Source organism: Limanda limanda, chromosome 5 (genome assembly GCF_963576545.1).
Source record: "Limanda limanda chromosome 5, fLimLim1.1, whole genome shotgun sequence".
Lineage (NCBI taxonomy): Eukaryota > Metazoa > Chordata > Actinopteri > Pleuronectiformes > Pleuronectidae > Limanda > Limanda limanda.
The window spans coordinates 21,989,356-22,016,968 of NC_083640.1; the positions used below are offsets into that span (position 1 = coordinate 21,989,356).

At 40.7% G+C, this 27,613-nt stretch overlaps 4 protein-coding genes across 5 annotated transcripts; 3 read left to right on the forward strand and 1 right to left on the reverse strand.

The window, feature by feature from the left end:
* Positions 1-734: 734 nt before the first annotated feature.
* LOC133002023 (UDP-glucuronosyltransferase 2A2-like) lies at positions 735-5,087 on the forward strand. Its single transcript, XM_061071752.1, has 6 exons — positions 735-1,682; positions 1,797-1,945; positions 2,082-2,213; positions 2,562-2,649; positions 4,169-4,391; positions 4,588-5,087. Exons 1-6 carry the CDS (start codon positions 959-961, stop codon positions 4,865-4,867), a joined length of 1,596 nt encoding a protein of 531 aa, XP_060927735.1. The 5' UTR covers positions 735-958; the 3' UTR covers positions 4,868-5,087.
* Positions 5,088-5,373: 286 nt separating this feature from the next.
* LOC133002022 (RNA exonuclease 1 homolog) lies at positions 5,374-14,250 on the reverse strand. Its single transcript, XM_061071751.1, has 16 exons — positions 14,095-14,250; positions 11,796-13,262; positions 11,612-11,707; positions 10,838-11,093; positions 9,970-10,286; positions 9,718-9,861; positions 9,523-9,637; positions 9,383-9,454; positions 9,162-9,302; positions 8,882-8,995; positions 8,641-8,714; positions 7,991-8,095; positions 7,522-7,637; positions 7,255-7,393; positions 5,956-6,076; positions 5,374-5,745 (listed from the first exon to the last, which is right to left on the reverse strand). The coding sequence occupies exons 1-16, from the start codon at positions 14,248-14,250 to the stop codon at positions 5,657-5,659; spliced, it is 3,522 nt and encodes a 1,173-aa protein (XP_060927734.1). The 3' UTR covers positions 5,374-5,656.
* Positions 14,251-15,165: 915 nt separating this feature from the next.
* On the forward strand, positions 15,166-20,955 carry poli (polymerase (DNA directed) iota). Of its 2 annotated transcripts, none has more exons than XM_061071351.1 (10): positions 15,166-15,377; positions 16,428-16,553; positions 16,634-16,798; positions 17,144-17,290; positions 17,473-17,709; positions 18,079-18,257; positions 18,598-18,689; positions 18,781-18,914; positions 18,989-19,203; positions 20,035-20,955. In XM_061071351.1, exons 1-10 carry the CDS (start codon positions 15,290-15,292, stop codon positions 20,800-20,802), a joined length of 2,151 nt encoding a protein of 716 aa, XP_060927334.1. In that variant the 5' UTR covers positions 15,166-15,289; the 3' UTR covers positions 20,803-20,955. The 2 variants fall into 2 exon arrangements, with proteins under 2 accessions (XP_060927334.1, XP_060927333.1); XM_061071350.1 differs by having other exon boundaries at positions 20,032-20,954.
* Positions 20,956-23,583: 2,628 nt separating this feature from the next.
* LOC133002436 (ras-related protein Rab-27B-like) lies at positions 23,584-25,722 on the forward strand. The gene is made up of 5 exons (XM_061072252.1): positions 23,584-23,736; positions 23,846-23,931; positions 24,430-24,533; positions 24,747-24,870; positions 25,533-25,722. Exons 1-5 carry the CDS (start codon positions 23,584-23,586, stop codon positions 25,720-25,722), a joined length of 657 nt encoding a protein of 218 aa, XP_060928235.1.
* Positions 25,723-27,613: the final 1,891 nt, after the last annotated feature.

The following is a 27,613-nucleotide window of genomic DNA, read 5'->3' on the forward strand; positions in this document are numbered from 1 at the left end:
TTCATTTTAATGATAATCTGTCTGCATTTTAAATGCTAACAGACCAACAATCTTTAACTTACAACATACAATCATTTCCCTTCGACCACTCAGAAAAGGAGCCCAAGAGAGTCAATCATCACGTGGGAACCAGGAACATTGGGAAGAATCTAAATCTTGTGCCAAAATATCTGGGAAATATTGAGATATATTCTTAGATAAGTGCAATGTTTGACCTGCTTGTATTTCTAGACCAAGGGATATATCATTAGAAGTTTCCAAGGAACTACTGACAAATTTAATGTTAATCATTCAAATAGTTTGAATGTGATATTTCACAAAAGGTACAAATCTGAGCATCTCGGTGGCAGCAAAGAAAAAGTTATGGGACGATAAAGGATCCATGTTTGTTTGAACATAAGTTCATGACATCCGTCCTTGAGCCTAATGTAGGAATAAGTAACTTTAGGGGAATAATGGTGAAGATACAGCTACTTCTGAATTGTGTTCATTTTAATTATAATCTGTCTGCATTTTAAATGCTAACAGACCAACAATCTTTAACCTACAACATACAATAATTTCCCTTCTATGGACATGTTTTGACTAGCACTTCAACAGTGTGTCGGGGAATTCTTCTGCAGGCACCAAACGCTTTCACAACTTCCTCAGATTATGCAATTGTGTCCATGCCCATTTAGCTGAAGTCATTATCCATTATTTCACAGCATCTCGTCCAGCTGACAGCAAGAGCCGGGCGTTCTGGAGTCTGTTTTGACTTTTTACCTCTATTTGTAGAGGTTATTCTTGATATTTGCCGCTACCTTTCACCTCGGACCATTTGTTTAAGGTGCATCTGTTATCTAATGCATCAAGTGGAACTATGACCCAGACCCCAGCTCTGTGAAGTTAATAATTGTTTACCAAGGAGCACAATATAAAAGGATCCAGCAGCTTTTCTTCGTGACACACAGCCACTATGGAGCAGAGGCAGCGCCTCTTTGTTTGTGTGCTTCTGGCACTTTGTGCCACTCGGACGGCGAATGGAGGGAACATTCTGGTGTGGTACACTGAGGGCAGCCACTGGATTAACATGAAGCTTGTGCTGGAGGCTCTGATGGACAGAGGACACCAGGTCACCGTCCTGGCTCCGAGCACGACTCTGTTCATGAACACCAGTATTTCTTCTCGCATTCAGTACGAAAACTTCGAAGTATCCATCTCACTGGAGGAGATGGAGACGTTTTTTGACGACTTTCTTCAATTCACCATGTATGAGATGGATCAAATGAACACCTTGCAGATGTACATGAAGTATATTGAGCTGATGGCGGTCGACCAGAAGTTTGCTTTGAGGTATTTGGACGGAGTGCTGAAATCAGACACCGTCATGAAGAAGCTGAAGGAAGGAAAATATGACCTTCTCCTGGCTGACCCCCTCTACGCCGGCAGTGACTTGACAGCAGAGATTTTGGGCATCCCTCTGGTTTTCTCTCTGCGCTTCAGCTTTGTGAATAACTGGGAGAGACACTGTGGTCAGCTACCTGCTCCACCGTCCTTTGTCCCCGCTGTTATGAGCAAACTGACAGACAAGATGGACTTCTCAGAGAGAGTGTGGAACTTTGCCTTCTATTTAATCAATGACATCATTGTGAACAACAGTTATTGGAAAAAACTAGATGCATATTACTCCGAAATTCAAGGTAAGCAGCTAAGTTGTTTTAATTGGACCCTACTTTCCTCTGTTGTTTTAATAGCTTTGACTTTGAAAATTAGCCGACACCTGAATGATTGATGATACTTTTGCATTGTGACAGGGAAACCGACCAGTGCCTGCCAGACAATGAGTAAAGCAGACTTCTGGTTGATTCGAACCTACTGGGATTTTGAATTCCCTCGTCCATTCCTCCCAAACTTCAAATACGTTGGTGGGATCCACTGCAAACCTGCTAAACCTTTGCCAGAGGTAGTTTTGTCTCCATTGTTACAGGCCCACTAATCTTAAATGACACCGCCACAGTATTCCAATAACTCCGCTACAAGGAGTACAGGAAGTTACGTATGGTTGGAACTGGGATACTACGGCTTTTCTCTTCTTGCAGGATATGGAGGAATTTGTGCAGAGTTCAGGAGACGCTGGCATCGTGGTCTTCACTTTGGGATCCATGGTCAAGAACATCACTGCAGAGAAGGCGAACGTGATCGCCTCGGCCCTCGCTCAGATCCCACAAAAGGTCCAAAGAGTATAGATTTAACTACCAACTATCACTACCTGGAGAGGTGTAAATCCCTCTGAAAGATTTATTAAGTAACACACAATGGGTCATAGTTAAAAGCGTGATTTGCCATTTTTAATGGTTGAATTGGGATATTGGGACTGGCCACAAGGAAAAATTTAACATTTAAAACATTTGGCGAGATTTTGAATTACAGCTAAAGAAGTCAGGGTAATCACCAAGGATCGACCATTTTCCAGCAAAACAAAATACTGGAGTTATACGATATGATTATTCATTATTAAAAAATCTACACTGTATATTATGTAAAGATTTTCCTGTGTTCATCTAAACGGGTGTTTACAGGTGCTGTGGAGATACAGTGGAGACAAACCAGAGACTCTTGGTGATAACACCAGAATATATGACTGGATCCCTCAGAACGACCTGCTGGGTAAGAACCTTCATGACTTTTACTTTTGAAAGAAAGATGCTATCCACCACACTGTTTGCTTTCCCCTCTATTTCACTATATCAACTCATTATTAGGGCCCGAGCACCGAATGGTGAGAGGCTCTATTGAATCTGTAAGGATTATTATTTAATGTTAATGTTTTATAAATTCATAAGGAATTCAACATAAAATGCATACTTTTAAGCAGAACTTATAAAACCAAGCTGTTTTTTGACAACGATGAGCTGAACAAATTAGCTGCTGAGAGGTCACTGAGCTCACTTAATCTAAACAGGTATCATCAAATTAACAGAAAAGTATTTGCAGTGTTAAAAAAGAAAGACGGTTGGAGCCAAGTCCAGCTGACATTGGCAGGAGTCCAGGTCACAGCTGTTTTATACAAACAGGTAATACGGTATTTACCCTGAGTAGTAATTTGGTCTACAAATTTGGATTTCCACTGCCAGAATAAATGAAAACAATATGTTTTCCAAAAGTGTAATCCTTTTGTTTCCTTAAGTTCAACATTTCAAGACTATTTTTCACGCTGTGGCCATTTCCCTGATTCACGTTGTGATTTGCTTTGTGCGTCCATCAACAGCAGACCCACAAATCAGGGGTTAAATACATGATGGATTGTTTAGACTCTACTTTGTCACTTTCTCAGTGTGAACACAAAACATACACTGAACGCATGCAGTTCAGATTTATCAGGTGCGACAAACATTGTTCAGTGGACTTGGACCAACAAGGGCAAAGTGGAGAGAAGGTGCACAAAGGTAACTTTAGAACACAATCAGTGTTGCTGCCAGCTTCCTCTCACATTTATTAGGCTGGCTACCTTCCAAGGAGGCAATAGCCCAGGTAGCCCAATGGCTTCGGTTGTTTTATTAATTTGTCCACATACATGGCAAATTTGTTGTAAAGACTCTGAAGAGGAACATTAATAACAAAGGCTTGTAGAGGGATTTTACAAAGCAATTTTCAAGTTTTCATTGAGCTCATTTATTGTATAATTCTGCTTTATCAAACTCCTGTTTTTTTGTGATCAATACACAGAAATAATCAGCCAAAGTGGTATCACTCCATCATAGGAGAGCTATACGGCTGCATCCAGTAACTACTTCATTGTCCATTAATCTGGCAATTATTTTATCGATAAAAATATTGAAATAGTTGAAAAACAAATTAATATCTTTTGATGTCTGACGATCCATCAAAAACTCTGACGTTCAGTGTAATGCTTTGTTTGGATTTATATTTTCCACTTGATTTTCCCTCTCCAAAAAAAGACATATATAATATAAGATAGTTGTAAATATTGCAATATTTTTAAGAAATGTCTATACAACTTTTTAAGGTTTCAACCTTACTATGTAAAGAGCCTTGAGATATATATATTATGATTTGGCTCCATAAGAATAAAATTGAATGTGGTAGTAATTTTAAGGGGAATTGTACGTTGTGCAAAAGGTTGGAAAAAGCGATGCACGTTTCATGATCTTTGGCATCTTATCAGGTCACCACAAGACCAGAGCCTTCATCACCCATGGTGGCACTAATGGGATTTATGAGGCCATCTACCACGGTGTTCCAATGGTGGGCATCCCCTTGTTCGTTGACCAACCAGACAACATGGTCCACATGAAGGCCAAGGGAGCTGCACTTATCGTGGACTTAAACTTCATGAAGTCTCATGAGGACCTGAGAGATGCGATCAATACTGTTATCAAAGAGAAATCGTAAGTTTCCTTATCTGCTCTAAGTCGGTTCTAGGCTTTTAAATGACCCTAAGGTACTTGGTCATTTTCTGATCAGGGTTTCCAGCAAGTCAAATTTAAGATTTTAAAGCTTCTTTAAAATTTCAAACCACTGATTGGAAAAAATAATTGAGTGACCAAACAATAATATTCGCATTACCGCCCCATGTTCATCCAGGTACAAGGAGAGTGCCATGCGGCTGTCCAGAATCCACCATGACAGACCCACCAGTCCCCTGGATGAGGCCTTGTTCTGGATCGAGTTCACCATGAGAAACAAGGGGGCCAAGCACTTGAGGGTCCAGGCTCATGAGCTGACCTGGTACCAGTACCACTGCCTGGACGTCCTGGCCTTCTTCCTCGCCATCGTCCTGCTCATCACACTCCTCTTCATCGGGACCTGCCGTTACTGCTTTAGGATGTGCTGTGGCAGGAGAGGCAAGAAAAAGACTGAGTGATGGACTTTAAGATTTGAAACGCAGTCTGCAAAGAAGTGACGGGTAAAACACTGACAGTTCTCAGGTTTTCATGTCGAGTCTGAGGCACGTTGTGTCCCCACAATGTCCTGGATGTGCGTTTGCCATGAGTGATCCTCAACTTCTGACACGACTAAGACTATAAATGTCATGTAAAAAGTAGATTGACCGCACTCTTGAATAAAGATCGGAAAAAGCTCCATATGTTTAGTATTCAACTGAAACTTTTGAGGTAACTTGTAGTGAAAGGAGAAAGAATCCTCTGCATTGACAAATTTACTTTCCTCAACAAGAGCACATTTCTCCTTTGCTCCCTCGTGTCTCATCAGTAATCAGTGGAATTGCTCAAAGGTGAGTTTCAATTTGCATAGCTCCTCCCTTTTATTTTTTGACGCCATTTTGCCATTAAAGGCTCGATGTTCATTGGCTGGTAAAAGATTGGCAACACACAATAACAAAACAAAAAAACACACAAGGGATTTGTTCTGTGCCTTTACTTAGATATTATTACAAATGACCCCAGTGCTTCAGGTCTTCTCGGCACACTACAGCATCATCAAAAATATTTATATCACACATGGGCGGAAATTCCGACTTTGACTTCCAGGATACTGTTATGAACATAGATCATGTGATATAATCAAACTAAAAAAACAACTAAATAAATACACAGCCCTTCAGAGATGACAGAACCTCACACGTAGGTCGGCACTGCAGCTCCTGTCTTTTCATGTCTGAACAGTGTAGAGATACATTCTTGTTTTATTTCCATCACTTTTTCAGTTTTCCACTTTCTTTGAGCTTCCATAACATGAGCTCCATGCAGGCGGCAGCGTCGTCGCCGGTGTCGTGGCCACAAACTGGGAGAAACAGTAAATCATTATTTATATCACATACGAATAATGAAAGCTACATCCTCTGTAACAGAATTGCAGCTTTTGTGCGTCATATACATATTTTGTTGAGATTCAAACCAATAATAAGACTGTGATTGTCTTTATTTGGATGTAAATTGAGATGGGTTGTAGTTTGTAGACATTTGTTCGGTGGCTGTATCCACGATGACCCACCGCTCTCTTGGATGATCCGTCGCAGGTATTCAGCTGTCAGTTTGTTGAGGGTGAGCTTGTGGGGGGGGCCCAGACGGTGGGGGAAGACCAGCGATGTGTCCACCACTGTCCCATGGAGCAACTAGAGCAAAGAGGAGCATATCTGAAGCTGTCGGCACTAATTGTAATGTGAAAATTAAACATACTTTATAATTAACCTCGACTTTCAGTTTGGCTTTAATTTGTGAAAAGTAAGTGAGAAAGGTACTAGTACATGAATCCCACTTCTGATACTTCTACTCAACTACAGTTAGGAGGGAAATATTGTAATTTGTCCTCCATGACATTTCTCACAAGTGAGGTTCTGTTACACTTTTTAGGTTTGATTAATACAAAATAAACAAATAAATCCCAGAGCTATATATATATAATCATTGAAAGTTATGTTACCTTTACCAGCTGCTGTGACACAAATAATTATGCATCAATAATTATAATCCAATGAGGTCTTCATTGCACAGGAGTGTTTCCAGTACATTGTGTTAATATTGTGATTTGATTCAAGATTTTGAATCCAGGACTTTAACCCAGAACAGTATTTCTACACCGTCTTATACTTCTGATCGTACTTCTTACACCACTGGTATTAATCTAGATAAATCATCACGGCCACAGAGAACTCTGACATTAGAAAACTACAGAGAAACTTTACCAACACTGCAGCCAAAGTGAGTAAAATAAGACTTTGCATGCTCACTTACATTACATGGAAGCAGTTTCAACGTTAGACTACAGTTCATCTTGCTCATTGTATTTGTCATAATTCAAGCAGTTCTTATATCTGATGCTTTAAAGTCACAGTAGAAACATCCCAACATTTGGCAAACCATGCTCATTAGCTTCCAAAATCCCAAACCTCTCACATCTGTAGCATGAGTTTAAACCAACTCCACAGGTTGTTCCTTTTCATGATGTGATTATAGAACATCCTGTTCTTTAGGTCTTTGGAGCCAAATCCAACAAAAATAAATAAAAAACACCAAACTCCTCACCTGCCAGCTGTCTGGAAAAATTACCATGATGACTGTTTGTGTACTTAGCTTGAAAAATGTTATCATAAAAACATGGTATTTAATCTAACAAGAGATAATATTAATGATGCAAAGGAAAATAACAAAATAAGACTTCCACATGTTGTTCCCCCATTAAACACTCCCGGACATTCATAGTAAAATCATGTGTAAAATTATTGGAGGAGGACTGTACTCTGGAAGCGATAAGCAAAAGTAAAGTTAATAAAATTGAAAAGAGCTTTTTCACCTTCAGGCCACAGAGATCTGCTTCCAGGCCGTGTCCAATCAGAATGGTGTCAGCACTAATGAAGCTCTGTAACGTCTCCTGCACCTCTCGGACGGACGTGTAGTTACTCTTCACGTCTTCATCACCGATGCCTGAAAATCTACACGGGTAAAATGTCACAAGCCATCGAAAGAGATGTTCTTCAACATAAAGTCAACACTTCTGACTATTAGCCAGCTTTTGTGCCCGATATATATTGCATAACATATCACAAGCCATTAATGTTACCTGGTGTTGTAATCAATGACCTCGTGATCAGGTCTGACGAAAGTGTCGTAGATGACTTGCAAACTAGAGTTGACCACCGTCACTCTGGACAGCTCCAGACCATGAACAGTGTAACACTATGAAGACAAAATATACAAATATTCATGATTTTGTTGCAGACCAACGGTTCAACCACATCCTTCTTAAGGTAAAAAATTCTTGTGCAGCAAAAAAAAAAGCTTAAAATCTCTATTAAAAGTATCTTCATGCAGTACATTTACTTTGGAACAAATACAAATCAGAGCAAAAGAGGTAGTTGGAGCAAAAAACTTCTTTGGCATATCACCCGTTTCAAATGGTGGAAAATAGATGAATACTAATCACCACTAATCAAACCACAACAACAAGTGGAACTTCTGGAAGATTCAGTTCAGGGTCAACATATGGACAATATTAAAAAACCCTGCGCCTCAAAAGAAGTTGACGTCACCATTTCACAATTCAAGGAGTAGACTCCAGGACAGCTCATATGCATGGGATGTCTCGGCTTGGTAGACACAAACCCATCCATGGAGATTGCATCATGGACATGCAACTGTTGGACAAAAAAAAGACTAATTAGTACATTTAGGAAGGTCTTAAGCTACATCAATATTACTAACTTTTCTTCTAAAATGCATCACTGTTGCCTTGTTTACACTTTGTTTAGCATCTAAAACAGACGTTTTCTCTTCTGAAAACAAGTCTGGAGCTGTGTTGTATGTGGTCAAGCACAGAGGGAGATGTTCGGAAACAATGATGTGCAAATGTAAACATCAGAAATGACAGTTGCACCTCTTCATTGGCACAAGAAAAGAAATCCCTGCCCTAATTCTCACCACTTTTCCTCTTTCATAGTATTTTTGTAACTAACCAACTGATTGCAGAGTAGACAACAAACTTGCACTTGCCCAGTGAGTATGAATGGTCACGTGATATTCGGTTTCAGGTGTGTTAGTGCAGATGGGGTTTACTGATATGGAGCAAAAACACCTTTGTGGACAGATTGTTATTTTAAAATACGGTTTAAAAACTAAAACTTAGTAAGTATGTATGTGGCCTTTATTCTGGAAATTTTTAACTCCAATTGTTGTTTCCTACCTTAAACACCTGACATCCAGGTGCTCCCATCACTCCTTGGCAGCAACTGTAGCGGGTTTCCACTCCACCAGGCACTGCAACGGTTTCAAACAAAATAAATGTACTCATCAATAATGCGATCAATTCATCTTCTTTTCAAGCCATATTGTGAAAGTTGTTTATATTACTCAATAAGTCAGGAAAATAACTGAAAATTTGTGTAAAATTGTTATAAGTTGTAACCCTGCGATCCAATACGCACCTTTGTTCCTTACTACTTTCCCATAGTGGTAGTTGCACTCCTCCTTGCGGATGTGTTTGCCTGTTAAGCAAACAGCGTACGTGGCCCCACATCGACAGCAGATTCTCTTCAAGGCTTTTACCAACCGAACAGAAAAGAAAAAGCTCATCACCAGAGAAATGTGCTGAGATGCTACAGCTCCAAGTTACAGGTGCCCTCTAGTGACACAATGTGAGAACAACATACACTTGTGTTTTGAGGAGGCTTGAGTGCAGCCTGAGTGGTGAGGTTGTTCACTTACGGTCTGTGCTGCCTTTCTTATTGTCGGCAAAAAGAGCAGCAGAGCCGGCCCTCTCTGGATGCTGGACAGGATAGTTGCTCTCAATCAGCCTTTCCTCGGTCAAAATATAATCCTTCAAACTCTCGTACAAAGCCACATCATCTGCCAGGGAAAGGAATACACTGAGAATTTGCCCTTTAAAAGACATTTGAAACCAAGAAGATTTGGAAACCGATTCTCACCATTTGCTTGAAACATCTCCAGGTTGAAGGGTATGTTGCCTTTCGATCTTTGGCCGTTGACTTCATTCTCATCTGCAGCAGAAACAAAAACATCTTCCATCCGCTTCAGATTTCATGAACAGTTTTCTGGAGATTCTCACCTTTAGATGAGACACAATTTTTTTTCTTCAGCCTCTTCAGTGAATTCACAGCGACACTCAGATATTTGAGTTTGTTGGCGCTGCGGTTGTACACAGACTCCTCTTCAGCAACAGCCTATCAACAATAAAACAGCAAGAAGAATAAATACCCAGACAGTACGACAGTGAGATTGAGATTCAGCGACATATGCTCACTTTTTCAAAGGCCTCGTTGATATTGGCTGTAGTTTTGAGGAACTCCTCAGTAAACATGGTGACATAACGCTGTCTGACATCATGGGGCACTTTGTCCTTGGTGGCCCCGCTCTGCTGCTTCAGTTTACGTTTCGTAGGCACTGGCTGAGCGAATAAATTCATGATAAAAAGATATTAAACATTTTAAAATCTTTAAAAGTCCAGTCTGTTAAAATGACCTCACCAAACGTGTTTTTGTTTCTAACATCCTACCTTGGCGGCAGCAGTAGGTTGAGATGTAGTGGAGGCAGAAGGATGTAAATGTGCTGTAGCATAGGCCAAGGACGTTTTACGCGTCGGAGCAGGAATGAGCACAGGTGCAGTTGGATGGTATCTTTGCACAGGAGTTACTGCAGCTTTATGGCACGTTTGTTTCATAGTGCTCATGTGCACTTGAGTGACCGGGGTCAGCACGGAAGAAACTGGGCAGGAACCTGAAGTAACAGACAGAGGGAAGGTGCCCTCTGGGAGGATCAAGTGCAAGTTGCTTCCTACTTGGATCACAGGAGTTCCCAAAGGTAGGTAGTAAGCTGTATGATGAGAAAAAAAAAAACACAGAGGCAGACATTCAGGCAAACAGACCACAATACATCCCAAAAATAAATTCTATTTAAGTTTTACATGCAAAAACATTAAATATATTCCAATCTACATTTATGATGACAGGGCAGGGCTTCACATGTCCTACTGGTTGTAGGAGCTTCTAGACTTAGTTTGTCCAGTAGGTGTCACCCATCTGCATCTCTTTTTGTCCCCACATCTAGTGGGGACAAAAGTGTCCTTGGGTCTCTTGAAAGGCACTATATAAATTCAAGTTATTATTATTATAATCAGGTTATTTACCATAGAGGTATGGATTTTCATTCTGGTGTCATAACTAAAGGGAAAAAGATTCATGACTGCAACTGAAGTGAAACTGTGTGGTTTTGGTGAAATGAATGAACAGAGATACATGGACACTGATCTGGATTATTGCACATTGAAACACATTGAAACTCAGCAGTAGTTGGACTCCATTATAAATAGTAATAATAATAATAATAGTAATAATTTAATAGCATAGCCGACCACGGATGCTTACCATTCTGCACAGGGGCTGGTTGTATGTTTGCAGGGGTCTGAGGAGGACAAGCAGTAGCCTGGGTTTCTGGCTTCTTCTGACACAAGAAGGAAGCAAAAGCCTGAGCACCCTTTACTGAAGCAGTCACCATGGAGGCTCTCTGCTGTGCCGGCAGGATCTTTGTAGGGATGGAGGACTGGGAGCCAGATCCTGAAGCTGCTGGTTCACGCAGAGGGATCAAAATCTTGGCTTGAGGTCTGGTCTTTGCCAGCGGCTGCTGAGTGGAGCAAAGTCATATTAAGTTTTAATTAGAGCCAATTTAATTAAAGAAAATATTAATGCTCATCTGAGTTTGTTGGTCAATCTGGAGATTATTTAGCTGTTTCTATGGTCAATAATTCAACTGTAAATCATTAGATAATCTTCTTTAAAATTGTGATAATTGTTTATTTTACTTATATGCACAAAACATGTTTTATTTGATTATACAGCTTCCACCTTTTGTTTCTTCGTGGTATCAGTTAATTTACATTGTATGCTTTATAAATTGACTACTTATAATAATAATTATATCACAAAAAAATATATACTTTTGTTGCTGTGTTTAAATCCCCACTAAACATCAACTGAAAAAAAAACTTCTCAGTGAACAAAATGCATTTCATTTTAAAAGAATGCTATATTTCCAAAATCAGGATTATAGTATCTTTGATATTATCTTGCATAGTGTCTCCCTTTAAAAGTCTATGTATTTGATTAATGGAGATATGTTGCATTTTCAGTGTTAGCAAGTACCTCTGCATGTTTGGCTTCATGTGCCACCCTCTTCTTTCCTAGTAATGTTTGCGGTGTGGTGGTCAATTCCGCCGTATCCACTTCCATTGCTGCAACCTAAAAATGACAAAGTATAAAGAAAAGACCTGTTCACGTTTTAAGAAATGTCTTAATCTTGGATTTGGAGTATCAACAGCATACTTACAGACACATCAGGTTGCTCTTTATTTCCTTTATCCTCATTATTTGCCTCCATGAAGATCCTGTAGCATTCTTCCATTGGGTCACTCTCCGACAGCTCCATATCTGAATAGTTGAGCTCTTGCTCATCCTCGGAGCTGGAGATTATTATAACCTCTTCATGACCTCCCTTGACCAGAAGCTCCTCAGTGGTTTCAAATGTTGAATCACCTCTGTTCATCAAACGCGAGTTGATCGATGTTGATGAAGAGTTCTGATTTTGACACTGGTTGCTGCCTGAAGCTGGTTCTGCTTGCTCCTGGTATATTACAGCTGACGCCTGGTTAATGAGAGAACCCCCCTGAATCTGTCCTGGTATTCTGTCTGACGTTTCCTGGCTTCCTGAAACAAGTGGTGGGGAACTTCGCTTGGGAGACAGGTGGTTGTGAACATACACCTCTTTTGTCTGGGTAGTGCGTTTCCTGCATGGTGACCCTGAGTTTGCAGCCGGAGCTGTAGATGAAGGCGAATGCTTCGTCTGAAAATAATGTGACTGCAGTGGATTAATTGCCTCAACACTACAGGATACCTCACACAGAGGCACATTTTCTTCCTCTGCAATGCCCAGATTGTCATAACTCTGATATTGTTGATGTGAGGAGGCAGGAGGACTTAAAGGCTCAGGAATGTCGTCGCCTTCGGTTTCAGCAGCCTGACAAGAGATTTTCTGACATTCATTTTCCAGTTCTTCTAAACATCCAGTTAGGTCAATTACACTCCCATCAACTGGTACGTTTTCCACACTGCAATTATCAACTATAAGTGATTCTAGCCTTGTTGCACGTGGAGATGTGACCTGGAGATCAAGTGCAATGGGAACCTTTTCCTTCAGTTGTTTGACTGTACCCTGGGCACTGCCAGCAACACAGTCAAGTTTCTGAGATTGGCCTCTTGCTTGGTCAGGTGAGGGAGGAATGTCAATAATCAGGACACTGTCTTCAATCGGGTCCTCGAGTAACCCTGGAGATGGCGTTTGAGAAAACGGAGCCTTAGCGACCGGCTTCTTTTGGTCACACAGCACAGTTTCTCTCTCTCTGTTAATAACTTGTGCATTTTTCACTTTCTGCTCCTTACTTGACGAGCTGTAAGACCGCAAGTCAGCTGAAAAGTTGGACAGGGGGTCATACTCCAAGTCAGTCCTTGGTTTTGAGTTGTCAACCACGTACTTCCTTATCCGCGAGTATGTCTTTTTGAAGTCAGAGTGTGATGACAGAGAACGTCTGTCCAGTCGTTTACCTGTAGTCTCAGACTTGGACACAGAGTTTCTGCTGTCTGACTGTATGGTCTGGTAGTGGGACAGTCGTCTTTGCTCCTGCTCCACCTCGTGCCTCACAGCTTCGATCTCCTTGTTGATACGCTCCAGCTCTTGGAGACTGTCGTCTGTGGTGTCATCGCTCGCTGGGGATCCACAGACGAATGACGGGTAGCAATTCTGGACTTCTGTGAAAACGAAATACACGATAGGGTATTTTATTTCCACCAGAGAGGTTAACTTTTCACTAATGTCTGCCAAAATCTACCAAATGGATTTCTACTAAACTTGGTAGAGGGACAGGGCCTGAGAAGAACCCATTAAAGTTTGTTGTGGCTGCACATAAAAAGGACAGATGCAGCTCAGATCATGTGTAGGATTATTCAGCCTTGGCAGAGGTGATAACTTTACTGAGAGACCGTCTGGTTCAAGTATAAATAAGTCATTTAGGGAAATGCTGATTTGGGGACAAAAAGATAAAAGTTGTTTTAGGTGTAAAGTAACAGTTTGTATGGGGTTGTGTTTTAAAACCAGTCATGGTAATTGATTAATTGGGAAATTAAGTATGAAAAAAACAAAACCACAGTTAATGTGTAAAGAAAAACCATGAATATCATGGATTTTTAATTGATGAATTAAGTATGATACAAATAGAAGCACAGATAATTTATAAATAAAAATACAATTGATGTTCGTGGTTCTAGTTTAAAATGACATTTTCACATAATGCATTACGTACTATACTTAGTAACCATGGTGATTCAGACAAATTAGCCAAATGATGCACCCGTTTTAACCATAAAGTATAACTTAACCAATTAAAATGCATTAAACAGTCACAAAGCTCGTTCGAAGCTCTTTTAAAGTATCTTGTACGCCACTTTAACCTCGAGTTTACCTGCATTTGTCATAATTTATATGCAGTTTCAAAACGTTTCGACACACAAACTCCAGCTAGCTTGCACCGGATGTAGCATGTAGCTAGCTAGCATACCTGTGGACACTGACCTGCTGAGGGGCCCGCTGAGGGTTGAGAGGAGGCGGCGGGGACAGTGGAGACGTTCCGCTGCCGAGAGCCATGTTTGTAGAAGCAGTGAGGCCGCTCACAGAGCCCGAGACCCGGGGAGGGACACCTCACATCCGCGAAGAGACCGGACGAGCGAAACATCGGCGGAGACGTGACCTTCCTCGGGGAGTTCAGTCAACCGGTGACCGGCAGTTGGTCTGTTTTATAGGCCCCGGTCCGGCTCTGTGTAAACGATGCAGGTTCAAATAACACAGGGATATAACAATACTTAAGTCAAATAAAATATGTACAACACTTAATTTAAAAAAAATCACCCAATCAGAGCTTAGTAAGATGTTAATGTTTATTTTTAAATCATTTAATTTGCCTTTTTTTGTCCATATCTTGAGATGATTAAATTATATTAAATTATGAATTGAATGTTTAGACCCCGGTCCGGCTCTGTGTAAAAGATGCTGGTTCATATAACACAGGAATATAAAAATGCTTTAGTCAAATAAAATATATACAACACTTAATTTTTTTTTAATTTGCCTTTTTTTGTCCTTAAAATATCTTGAGATGATTAAATAAAATTCCAGACGTAAGTTTCACAAGAAACAGGAAGTGAAATATATGAACTGAACCGAATTAACCATTAGAAGCTACTGATTAAATTCCGTATTCCCTTAATGCATATTTACCACATTTATAGAGATTCAATGACTGTCCCAGAATACACGAAGCAGGCTGTCCCACATTATCAATCATATTTGATAAAGCTCAGCTCTTTGCATGCAATTAGCAACATTGCCTTATTTATGACAGATTATTTTCCTCCACATTTATCTTTCACCCCATGTCCCAGATAATCTGAATTCACTGGAGTGATGTTTGAAGATCGCTGCTGCCCCTACATCACATAGAGAAATGGGACAACTCTACCCACGACACTGAGTTACAAACTGTTTTTATTTACACCTGCCAACAGCTGATGTGGTGTATTGTGGTTCATTGTGTAGCTCTAATCACTCCAACGCGACAGGTGGCGCTGTGGTACACAACTGAACTATGACCTGCAGAGAAACAGTAGTTTCACTTTGAGGTGCAGTTTTTTCCAGTTTTAACCAAAACAATAACAACAGCCTTTCTCTGCGTTAGTAAAACAACGACTTGGCTCCTCAAATGTCCGGTGTTTGACATGAGGACCAGTGAGGAGGAGCTGGAGGAGGATGACACCGAGTGGAGGAGCAGTTTCCTGGACTCAGCTCCTGCTGCTCCTGCTCCGGGTAAAACACTGAGCCCAGATAAAGTCTCTCTAACAAGCAGAGAGAGACATCACTCAGATGGTGTCCATTGTATTTGTACTGTCTCATCACCAGGCTTCATATTTCAATCCTGTTTGAGACCTGGTTCCTTCTGCAGCTTCCTCGTGCTTTAGCAGCTTCAATACAGCTTCAGTGTTTGTCAAACATTCAGATTTCTACATCCCCAGAATGTATTGAGAAGTAAAATATTTCCCACAATAGTTGCGATGATTAGTCGATAAATAGATGAGTTGAAAGAAAGAATAAGACTGAATTGATTTGAATACTTGCCTCAAGTTGTTTAGAGCAATATCAAGGGTGGCATCACTTCTTGTAATGTGTTCACCTACTTTGTTTGGTGGTTGCAATAACTCAGGAATCGGTTTCGGGTTTGGTTAAAATGCCAAACATGTTGTATTTCCAGTTTCTTTTATATGTGTTAAGTCTTTTTGAATGCATGTCTTTGGGTTTGGCCCGAACAAGCTTTATGAAGACAACACCCTGTGTTGTGTGGAAGTGGGTTTAAAGTGTTGCACTCTGACATCCCAAATTCTCATACACCATTTCCAGGTGTTTGTCTAACAACATTACAATAATTTAAGTAGATGCAACCTCTGTGTGGCTGAATACATTGTCAAATGTATGGTTAGAAGCGACATAAATTGCAGTTGGTGAATAAATAATTATGGCCATCATAATCCTAGGCAAGCAGCAGATTCAATTGGGTAAAGCTGCCCCATAAACCAGACAAACTGGAACCAGCAAGTAACTGCCATTTACCCTCAAAATAATAATTGAAATGAAAATATATGATGATTAATGTTCTCTTCAACACAGTAAGGACGATTTCTAGAGCTTTCTAAAGCCTCTCTGCTCACTTGTTTCTGGAGCTTTTGCTCTCAGGGAGGGGCTATAAGCAAATCCGGATGTGTACAGAAAGTCCTTCTTACTTTCTTACTAATCATATTTTTAAATCATGTTGTTTATCAATACTTTGTCCTCTTCAGAGTCTCTTAACTAACTCTGTTTCAGGTCCAAGCCTGTGTAAGCCATCAGCAGCGACCTCTGCACACAGAGTCATTCTGCATTTTGACCTGGACTGCTTCTACGCTCAGGTGGAGATGATCAGAAACCCAGCACTTAGAGAAGTCCCTTTAGGTAAACTGGTGGAATAGAATAAACGTTGTCAGGTGTGTTTCTACTGAAGCTCAGAATAATCTTGTTTCTCATGTCGTCAGGTATCCAGCAGAAATACATCATAGTCACCTGCAACTACGTGGCAAGAGACCTGGGTCTCACCAAACTGATGTCTGTGACTGATGCAAAGGAGAAATGTCCTCAGCTGGTGCTGGTTAAAGGAGAAGACTTGACACACTACAGAGAAATGTCCTATAAGGTGACAGGTGAGCAAGGCAACAACATAACAGATAAAGCTGGCCCCCACTCTGTTCTAATAATAACTGGAGTGGTTTGTAAAGTAGTATGACATTTTATTTTTTTAACATATTGAGAGTTAGGTTGTCAATGATGCTCTCATCTGGAGAATTGTCCACAGTGACACACTCTTTCTGTGCCATCTTTATCTATTTCCTCATTTACGGACACATTCTAATCAACCAAAGATTAATGCAACAAGCTCATACCTTGTAAAAATATATTTTGGGATTGAAGTGGATGTTTCCTTTAGCTAACAGCAGGTTTATTTTATCATTGCTCAACTCTCTTTACCTATATCCTCCTCTCTCCAGAGCTCCTGATGTCCTACTGTCCACTTGTCGAGAGGCTTGGATTTGATGAAAACTTCATGGATGTCACAGAGATGGTAGAGCGACGGCTGACGCAGACGCCAGACCTGAACAACTTTTCATTTACAGGACATGTCTACAACCACATCAGTAAGTCACATATGTGCCTCTGGTGTGTTGCAATCGACCGTTGTACATCTGGCTCATGGTAAACAGGAAGTCAGTTATGAGCGCGCTAGGAAACTAAAATATTTACATTTCACTTTCAGTTTCCCTTTTACACACAATGTTCCTCAGATCATATTAATGTCAGACTATCTTTTCCTGCTCAGGTGCAAATGTAAAAGCCAGTGCCAACCCAAGGATGGCTTTAGGTTCACACATTGCAGCAGAGCTGAGAGAAGCCATCCACAGCAAACTGGGTCTGACTGGCTGTGCTGGCATTGCCACAAACAAGCTCCTGGCCAAACTGGTGTCTGGTGCCTTCAAACCCAATCAGCAGACAACACTGCTGCCGGAGAACCTCTGCGACATCATAGGCTCCCTGAGCAGTCTCCGCAAAGTACCAGGTATATATGTTAGACTTAACAGTAACCCCAAAAATGTGTTGTTAATCAGCAGAAATGACGTCTTGTAAACCAGACCACAAAGAGACAGAACCATCAGAAAAGCCACCAAAAGAACACAAATAAATGGAAAATAAACCCAAAGAGATTTCAAACATTGAGGGAATTTGCAGATGGTTTGTGTTTCTTTCAGTCTAGACAGCCTGCTGGTATATAGGGAGATTAAGGGGCCTTTTGCAAACAAATGCACAGGAGCACATTGTCTCATAATACATCCATGGCTGTGCTACCTAAATATTTTTACATCTGACCCACATCACTCATTTCAAGTATTCCTGATGCTGAATTTGTGGCCTGGTCATGTCATCTTAGGGATAGGTCACCAAACTGCTAAAAGACTTCAAGCCCTGGGATTGGTCAGCATCCAAGACCTACAGAGCTTCCCATTGAAAGACTTGGTGAGCGAGTTTGGAGGTCCCAGTGCTCAGCGCTTGAAGAATCTGGTCATTGCCGTTGATGACTCCCCTGTCACCCCTACTGGGGCCCCTCAGGTAGGCCAGGATATCCAGAGTATCTACTTGAGGGGGTGTTTTACTGGGAATTAGTCAATGGAGCCAACAAATGAGTAAACAATAATAATAATCAAGTAATAATCTCTCTCATTACAACGATTAAGCGTTAAATTGAATGAAGTGGAAATTGCAGGAACTCATTTATTCATTGTTTCCGGTTGTATCACTAGAAATGTAGGTTGCAGCTTTTTGGTGGAGTCTGTCCGATACTAGAGACAAAATTCTGCATATCTTGAAAGTGAACCAATAAATAGCAGCAGTTTCACCTTTTTTTTTAAAGTGAAAATGTTTATGTTTTACCACGATCTTTATGTTTCAGTCTCTCAGTGACGAAGACTCGTTCAAAAAAATGGCATCAACTAAAGAAGTTTTGCAAAAGATTCGACAGCTCTTGAGCAGTCTGGTGGAAAGGTCAGGACCAGTTTCTCCACCCTTTAATCAAACTGTGGTGTTTTAAGCTTGAGCCACTGAATCTAACCTTTATCACCTGTTTGAAAACTAGGATGAACAAAGACGGAAGGCAGCCTCTAACCTTCCGGCTCACCATCCGTAGATACTCGCCAACCAACAAGTGGTTCAGTCGCGAGAGCCGACAGTGTCCGATCCCCAACCACATCGGCCAGAAGATCCCCTCTGGTAAGCTCTTGCAAAAAGTCAGTTCCTTCCATCCTGAGAGGATTTATAAATCATTTTCTTTAATGTCTCTATAGGAAGCAGAGATGATGCTGTGCTCCAGCTGGTCCCATTGGCCATGAAGCTCTTCCACAAGATGGTGGACAGCAACGCCCCCTTCCACCTCACCCTGATTAACGTTTGCTTCAGTAACCTGCAGACCAGGGGAGCAGCTGTCAGCGGAAAGGGTTCCATTACATCTTTCTTCTCACATTCTCCGAGAAAAACACAGACCAGCTTGTCACAAAGTCAGGTGACGTACACCAGAGAATTCAATCTCCCATGTTTTAATTTTCATTTTAAAATCCTTATACTCAAAAAAAGGCCTTAGAAGATTGTAGAAAGTATTAAATATTTTCTCTTGGCTGCTGTTGGCAGTAACGTTTGCTAGAAAATGTTTTGTGTCTAATTTCAAGATGCTTGATGATGCACCAGTCAACTAAAGCTGACATTGTTGTTTTGACATTTTTCGATTATCGAATAAACCATTAATAATTCCTTCTAATATTCAGTTGTTTTTTTTGGTCAATGAAAAGTCAATAAATAGTGAAAATTCAGAAGGGAACATAACAATGTGAAGCTTTTTTTCAGATGCAACAATATGTCATGTTTAAATATCACAAAACATATAGCTCATTGATTTTTGATGGTTTGATTGGATTAATGATTGGAGATTAGATTAGATTAGATAAAACTTTGTTGATCAACACATCGGGGTCACAAGCAAAAATGTTTGGTAAATATTTTCTCGTGATAACAAAATGAAAGTCTTGGGAGTGTTGCTTGGACAAAACAAGTGATTTGATGTTATAATCAAGTGCTGCAGGCATTGATTAAACTATTTCTGACTTTTTTAAGTCACTTAAAAGAAAAAATAATCAAACTGTCAATTGATATTAAAGATATTTGAGCGTCAGCCCTACAATGATTATTTGTAATCGGTTAATCCATGAATCATTATCTTGTTTTATTTAACGTGCTAACATAACATTGCATGTCTGCAGACTTTTCCCTTCTTAGAAAAAGTGAGTATTCTGAATTTCCTGGAATCATTTGAGTTTCTCCTTTTTTCCCTTTCCAGCAGAATGATTCCTCTCAGGCAGCGGACAGTCACTGCATGGATCATCAGTTCAGCATGCACAACATGGTTATACAACACACCTCAGAAATGACAGTAACCACAGAAAGCCCTGCCAGCTATGAGGCAGCATTACACGGATCCAAATGGAAACAAAGCTCTGTTGTTGCTGTTAAAGACCCTCCACTTCAGACAGGATGCCGCGCAGCAAGGTCAGACTCTGACGAAACGAGCAACACCGTGACTCACCGATTGCCCCCGAGTGTTGACCCAGAAGTGTTAGAGCTTCTCCCTGAGGAGGTCCAGGTGGAACTGTTGTCTCCTGCCTATGTAAACTCCTTTCCCAGCACTTCTACGAGCTCCTCAGCACCAGTCCCTGATATCCCCCACATCCAAAAAGCCCCATCACCAGAACCTTCACAGCCTTTTACAGAAAATATTAAAGGGGCCGTAAACGAATTGGATCCTCCTTGCAGAGCGACCACAGTGAATCATCAGAGGCCTCTGGCCACAAGTGCAATTCCAGTAAAGGAAGAAGGGAGACTGTCATTCCTTGAGTCTTCTGACTGCAAATTCCCGGTAAATGTGGACCCTGAGGTCTTTTCTGAGCTTCCGCCGGATGTTCAACGGGAGCTGATGTCTGAATGGAAGCAGCAGAAGCCGGTGCTGAAGACCCCATCATCCAGGAAACCAGGGAGAAAGACCAAAGACAGAAAGGCCGCAGGGAAAGGAGGTCAGGCAAACAGTCTGTTCAAATATTTCAAACCCACTTAGAGAACAGAACAATTGACAAGTTACCACTGCTTAAGATCGCTTATGACAATGTTGATCATCAATAATGTAAATTTTCTGTTTAACCTTAGATTTATTTTCTTGTTTCTTGTTCTGAAGATATAGAATGAAACAAATAAAAGAAACTTTGTCTAATTTGTGGAGGATTTCAGTTTTTTGGTGACACATCTGTATATTAAAATTAACACAACCATAGTGGACCAAAGTTGTCATGAAAAAGAATATGATGTGTACAGCTAACGAGCTAACTCGTTTGATAATCCCAAAAAATAAAAGCTTTAGTGTGACCAGGCTGGTATTTATTTCAGGTTTTTATTTTATCTTTCATCCACTGTATCTCCTTTTACTGTTTTATGTTACTTCCCTAAACATGGGACAAAGTAAATCATCACATTTTAAAGCGGCCTAAGTTAAGACTTAAGATTTAGGTTAATTTGTTTTTCTACTGTTTTTACACTGTCTAGAGAATAAGGATTACTTTACTGAGCTTCAAGAAGTAGGACCTAAGTCTTGGTTGGCCGGTTTCCAGCGGAATCCACAGAGGCACACTTTATTCAAAGAGCCTTTTTTTTTTAGTCCTCACGAAAAATACCAGAAAACACAAGGTCTGTAAGCACCCCCCCGTTCGGGTCCTGCTGCCCTCAGACCCCTCCCAAGGATCACATGTAAGAAGGGAGGAAGTTCCAGGATCTACTATGTGCCGTCGCATCATGATAGGGATTATTTGGAATAATCAGGACGAGTTGCATAAACTGAATGGACATTGGCTTCAGATAAACTGGTGAGGAACTTTCTTTGCTTTCTGTTACACTGTCATGCTTTGCAAAAGGAAGCTGTTGTGTTTGGAGTGTGGTGTGTTTTTGCTAGTGTTCCTCGTGGAGATGTGTTTTGTCAGGTAAATGCTCACTACTGTAGGTCAGCTTTGATCACTCTGCTGATTGCAAAGAATCTAACACCATTAATCACGCACATGGGAAATTACTTCAGATATCACAGTGGTGTCTCTGAGTGACAGTGAAAATCTCCTGAATGTTGTCATATATCCCAACACTATGCCAGCAAGTAGGATTTTTTATATATTTAAAATTGTATGACTGCGGGCCGTTGGTGACATGAGAGCTCTGAACCATCCCGGACAGAACCAATCTGATTTCCACGCTTCTTTTAATGGTTTGCTAAGTGTAACCGAAGCATTGCAGAGGCCTGACTGGTGTCGTACAGTGGTGAACTGTCTGCCAGTGGCCCTAGAAGTCAATAAAAGGAGTTCTGTCTGCCCAACTGTTTTTTTTTGCTCAGCTAAGTCAGAGCAAAACTGGAGAGGCACTTGACTGCTCATGTGGAAACCAGCTCCAGTCATGTGCTGATCCCTCTGTGATCAGTGCCTAATGAGCGGGGAGTTGTGACGTCTTGCTCTGCCTGTGAGATGCTCCTGCCCCCCCCCAGACGTAAAACTGCAGCTTAGGTGAAAAGAATTTCATCTTTTCTTTTCTAGTTAACTCGGCCAACAAGCAAGGCCGGATTACTGAGGGGGCAAGTGCCAACAGTCCTTAATTCACACTGACCTCAGAAAACCCCAGGATTATATTTTATTCTGCATTATTTGATTAAGGGCAATTTGTTTAAATCTGCCCACCCAATTGGTCAACTATATTCTCTACAATTTGAATCTGCCAATAACGTTTATTTTATTCTCCCCCATTCGAATGATCCGATATCGATTCATAAAAAGGACAGATCGATGGTGCTGTCAAATAAACAAAACACTACTCGGACGACGACCAAGCCAAAGTCTCCATGTGTTCACAGTTTGTTTATTTACTAAAGCAAACCAGGCTTATTGACTAGTTCTTTTTAACTAATTTAAAATGACTGATTTCTTATTGCCCCCCCTTCCAATCTGAGCAGTCTCGATCCGGGCCTGTTGAAATCAGCACCAGTCCTCTTTCGTATGGCCCTAATCTTGTAGAGGGACTGAATCTAGTTATAAGATCCTTATCTGTTTCAGCTTATGTTTTATTATTTATAAAATATAATGTTAATATAAATTACTTACTTATTTAGCTAACCCTAAAACTCTCGTTTAAAGTTCCTGTAAAGTTTTATTAAATTTGAATCCACCCTTTGTTTCCTGTTTCAAGCAAAATCACTCTGAAGTCTACTTGCTTGGAGAAATGTCAGCATTTAGTTGCAACTTCAAAAAACATCATTACAAAATCTATGAAATATTGAGTTTCTGATACATGGTCTATTGTTAGCACCATGTTATATTAGTTATTTTCTAAAATTTGTTTAGGCTATTTATAACCACATTGTTCCCCAAAGCAAAAGTAAAAACATTCAGATTTTAGTTCTGTTTCACCAATAGTGCAAAATCAAACATATACTTTCATAGAAACTAGCAAATATTCACTCTTGAGGAGCATGTTCAAGTGTTTTTTTGGCATCTTGATTAAAAACCGACTTTCATAATTAATTCGATATCAAAGCAGTTGCCAATTTATTTCACTAAGTTGATGAATTGATTAATCACCTGATATTTTCTGCTCCAAAGTATTTGTTGTAGTCTTGGTGCCTGAGGGAATAATTACAGGGTCATGTACAGTGGGTGATCATTTTGGGGCCCAACAGCAAACACTTGCCCTAGGACCCCCTCTGAGGTAAATCAGGCCCTGCCTAAAAGCCTATAAAGCCTAACAAACGTGAAAGTTCTGAGTTTGCAAATTTTTGTTCAATTCTGTGGCAGGTTGAGCACTCATCTGCACGATGGCTGACTGGGACTACGACTATCTGATCAAGCTGCTGGCTCTCGGCGACTCTGGTGTGGGGAAGACCACTTTCCTCTACCGGTACACCGACGACGAGTTCAACCGCAAGTTCACAACCACAGTGGGCATCGACTTCAAGGAAAAGAGAGTGGTGAGTGATGCCTAACGTGATCCGACCAAGGTCTTCATTGTCGCATCACCAGTGCATTAATAAAGGTTATCATAGCTTTTGGATTAATATCCTTTGTGGTTTTGTTCAGATATACACAGGGACGGGTGCTGATGGGACGACTGAGAGGAACTTCAGAGTCCACCTTCAGCTATGGGACACAGCAGGACAAGAAAGGTACATTTTATTCTATGTTCAAGTTCAATTTTACATGATAAACATGTTGATTTAAACTCTTCATGGAGGAGTTGAACATGCCCTTTGGTGACATCTAGTGGTAATGTTGCTGAATAGACAAATTGAATTTGTGTAAAGGTCTGTAGCCTGTTCGACTTCCAGGGAAAGAGCGGTTACAGAACAGACCAACAAGCAAAACACATGTGATGTAGCGCAGAGAGGAACATCCTGTTATTAGTTCTTCTTTTATGGAAAAGGGCAGTATAAAGCACAACATTTCCCAAGTACCTAAAGTATTTTTAAAGTACTTAATTACTTTCGATGAGTAATTAAGTACTTTACAAAATATAATGCCAACACATCAATTAGTTGCTGAGACATTTCAGTCCGGACCAGATGTTGGACTGAGCCACCTCAGCATAGTGATATATCGCACATAAAAGCTTTATACTGAATAGAGGTTGTGTGTGTGTTGTGTGTGTGTGTGTGTTTTTTCAGATTCCGCAGCCTCACTACAGCTTTCTTCCGAGACGCCATGGGCTTCCTGCTGATGTTTGACTTGACCAATCAGCAAAGTTTCCTCAACGTCAGGAACTGGATGAGTATGTGTCATCTCATCAGCTTCCTCTGCTTCAGATCAATACTTCTTTTCCATCAATGTCTCCTCTCCTGTTGCCGCTCTGAGCCAGATGCAAAGTCGCCTGTTTCCAGTGTTAAAATGTTGACTCTTCTGAACTTGAGAGTTGAGTTTACTCCTCCTGCCAGATTGTTATTGGCACTAGATGGGTCTAAATGACTTCTCTGCGTTGGGGCAGGTCAGCTACAGGCCAACGCGTACTGTGATAGTCCAGACATCGTGTTGGTGGGCACCAAGGCCGACCAGCGAGATTTACGGGATGTTCATGCCAGACAGGCCAGAGAGCTGGCCGACAGATACGGGTGAGGCGTCACTTATTTACTCCTCATCTGAGCCACAGACACCTGATTTACACTCACACTTATTTCACAGAGGAAGGACTTATTATGGTTAAATTTATAAGTTATTTAATAAACCTGACTGAACTGCTATTCTAGTAAACTCCAACATCAGAATTATGAACATGTACTTAATACAAAAAATATGGCCACTTTAATGAGCTCACGGAATATTTAAGGCCTAAACACCCCCCCGCCCCCCTTTTTTTTCATCATAAAAGTCTTGTAATTTGATGAACTTCGCACAAACCCTGAAAAATTGGTTTGCTAAAATCCTACTTTATTTCAATCACCAGTTCACCACAGGATGGTGCTGGTGAGCTGAAACAAATGTAGTGAGATCAACATACAGTCTTGACAAACCCAGGGAAATTATGTGCTGCTATTAATCTTCAGTAATCTCAATGGAGCATTAGGTGAGATTAATACAAATCTGAATATTTGTGACATAACTTTGTGGTTCTAGCTTCATCAGTAACAGACCCTCTTGAACATGTGAAGATATTAGTTGTAAATGTTCCTAACTATAACATTTCCAGTGCTGGCCTTAATGGCGTCTGGTATTAGCACCTTAAGCTTCCTGCACCACTCCCTAAACGACTCCTCTCTCTCTCCGTTTCCCTCAGCATCCCCTACTTTGAGACGAGTGCAGTGACGGGTGTTGACGTGGACCAGGCAGTGATCACCCTGCTCGGCCTGGTGATGAAGAGGATGGAGCAGAGCACGTACGTGGGCCCCAGCTCTGAACCCAACGGCGGCCCCGCCCTCAGCCTGGATGTGCAGCAGGCTCGTGTCAGGAGGACGTGTGCTTGTTGATCTCAAACCCCAGCAGTCACTGTTTTCACGTCTGCTCCGAGTGACACTGTAGTTTGAGAGGCTGCTGGTTTATGGGGCTTCACTAAGGTGCCTGCTTTGGTAAGATAGGAGATCAGCTGTAATTCTACAAAAATATGAGTCATACTATTAAAAATATCCCATTTCACTGAAAGCAATACAGTTAGGACGGTGTTAATCCTCCCTGTAATATTATCTTTTTGCAGCCTATGCAACGTTAAGTGATGATGAGGAAGGAGGGGACGAGTACTGCTTATGATGGGATGTTTTACCAGGGTATCATCAGGTCTTAAGAAGCAATAAATTCCACTTTCAGATTTAATCAAAAAAGGTATTTAATATTTTCAATTGCCTGGCATTAACATTCACTATAAAACTTCAATTAACCTGAATAAATGAATCACTTGTTATTGGTTAATTCATCCATTTATTATGTTCATCCAGGTCTCATTAAGTAACGTGAGAATATCATTGTATTTATTGTTATATTCTGCTAGGATGTAAAGAAATATAATTTATATATCCCCACTGGTTTTCCGTGTATTAAATTGGACTGTATCATATTTAAAAAGTATTGAATAGACTCAACTGTGTGAACCATGTTTAAAAACACCCGGTGATTGTGATTCAGCAAGAAAATCAAAATCATCTTCAAATGAGTCATATCAGAGAAAAATACCGTTTTTATTTGACACATTGAGGCATTGATGGAAGGAGTAATGCAGGCACATAATGTATATTTACCATGGAGTATAATCGAAAAACATTGAAGACATGTTTACATTTCATATATGAACGACCAAGATAGCACAGTCCCTTACATGAGTTATGACTTTGAAACAACATGTACATAAGCAGCCAAGCTTTTTTATGCGTTATGGAAGAAAGTCGCCATGCAGATTGAACACAACTACAATAATGTTAAAGGGTTGTTGTTGGAGTCCTGTATAGTGCTGCATTTGGAATAAAGACAGTTTATGTTAAGATTATGTCTGTCACTGTCTGGTCATTTTTAAAAGTAACGCACAGAAAGATGCTCCGACTGGAATTACAATCCCCATCTGTTGACACACATTCTTTGAAATTTAAAAGAAACTTAAGAAGGAGAAGGAAAACGTTCTAGCATTCACGTCAGCGGCAGTGGATTTTTCAAACGAGTCAAGCTACAAGAGAACATTCATTCAAGTCACATATAAATTCCACTATACGTTACTTTGGCTGATACAGAAAATAAAATTTTCAAATAATTTTTCCGTGCCACAATAAGCAGAAATTCAATACTTTGAAAAACGAAACAATCGATTTATTCTACAACAATACTCGGTGTGAGTTGTCTAAACACATGGTCTTTGGTGTGCATATATAACATTCCTAATGAGGGGACAAAATTAATTTGAAACTATGACATCAATTAAATGGCCTAAATTCAGCTATTGGTACCTTGGGTGTGTTGGTGGTGGTTGTGGCGACTGCACTGTGATTCAGAGATGAGACACGGAAGTTTACTATCTGATGTGTTCGTCTTGCCTCAGGAGACAGACAGAATAAGCGCTCTGTGTGGGACAGGGTGGCGGGAAAATGCTCGCCACGCCAAATCTGAGCGAGCACAGAAGCGCACACTTCATCTTCAAAAGTGTCGATGACTGCATCGCTCTGTGTGTTAAACCTAAGCCTGAATTAGCGACGAGGATCAAGCACAATGCAGCAGAGCCATGAGACGGTCATGTGGGCCAGCTTCAGGCGCTCGGGCCCTGCTCCTCCTAAACCCCCCGACACCAGTCTGCCTCATTCTGGTGTGATGGGGTGGAGCTTTTCTTTCAAGACCCTAGATTATCTACACTTATAAAAAATAAAACTGTTAATTTTTAAGTCG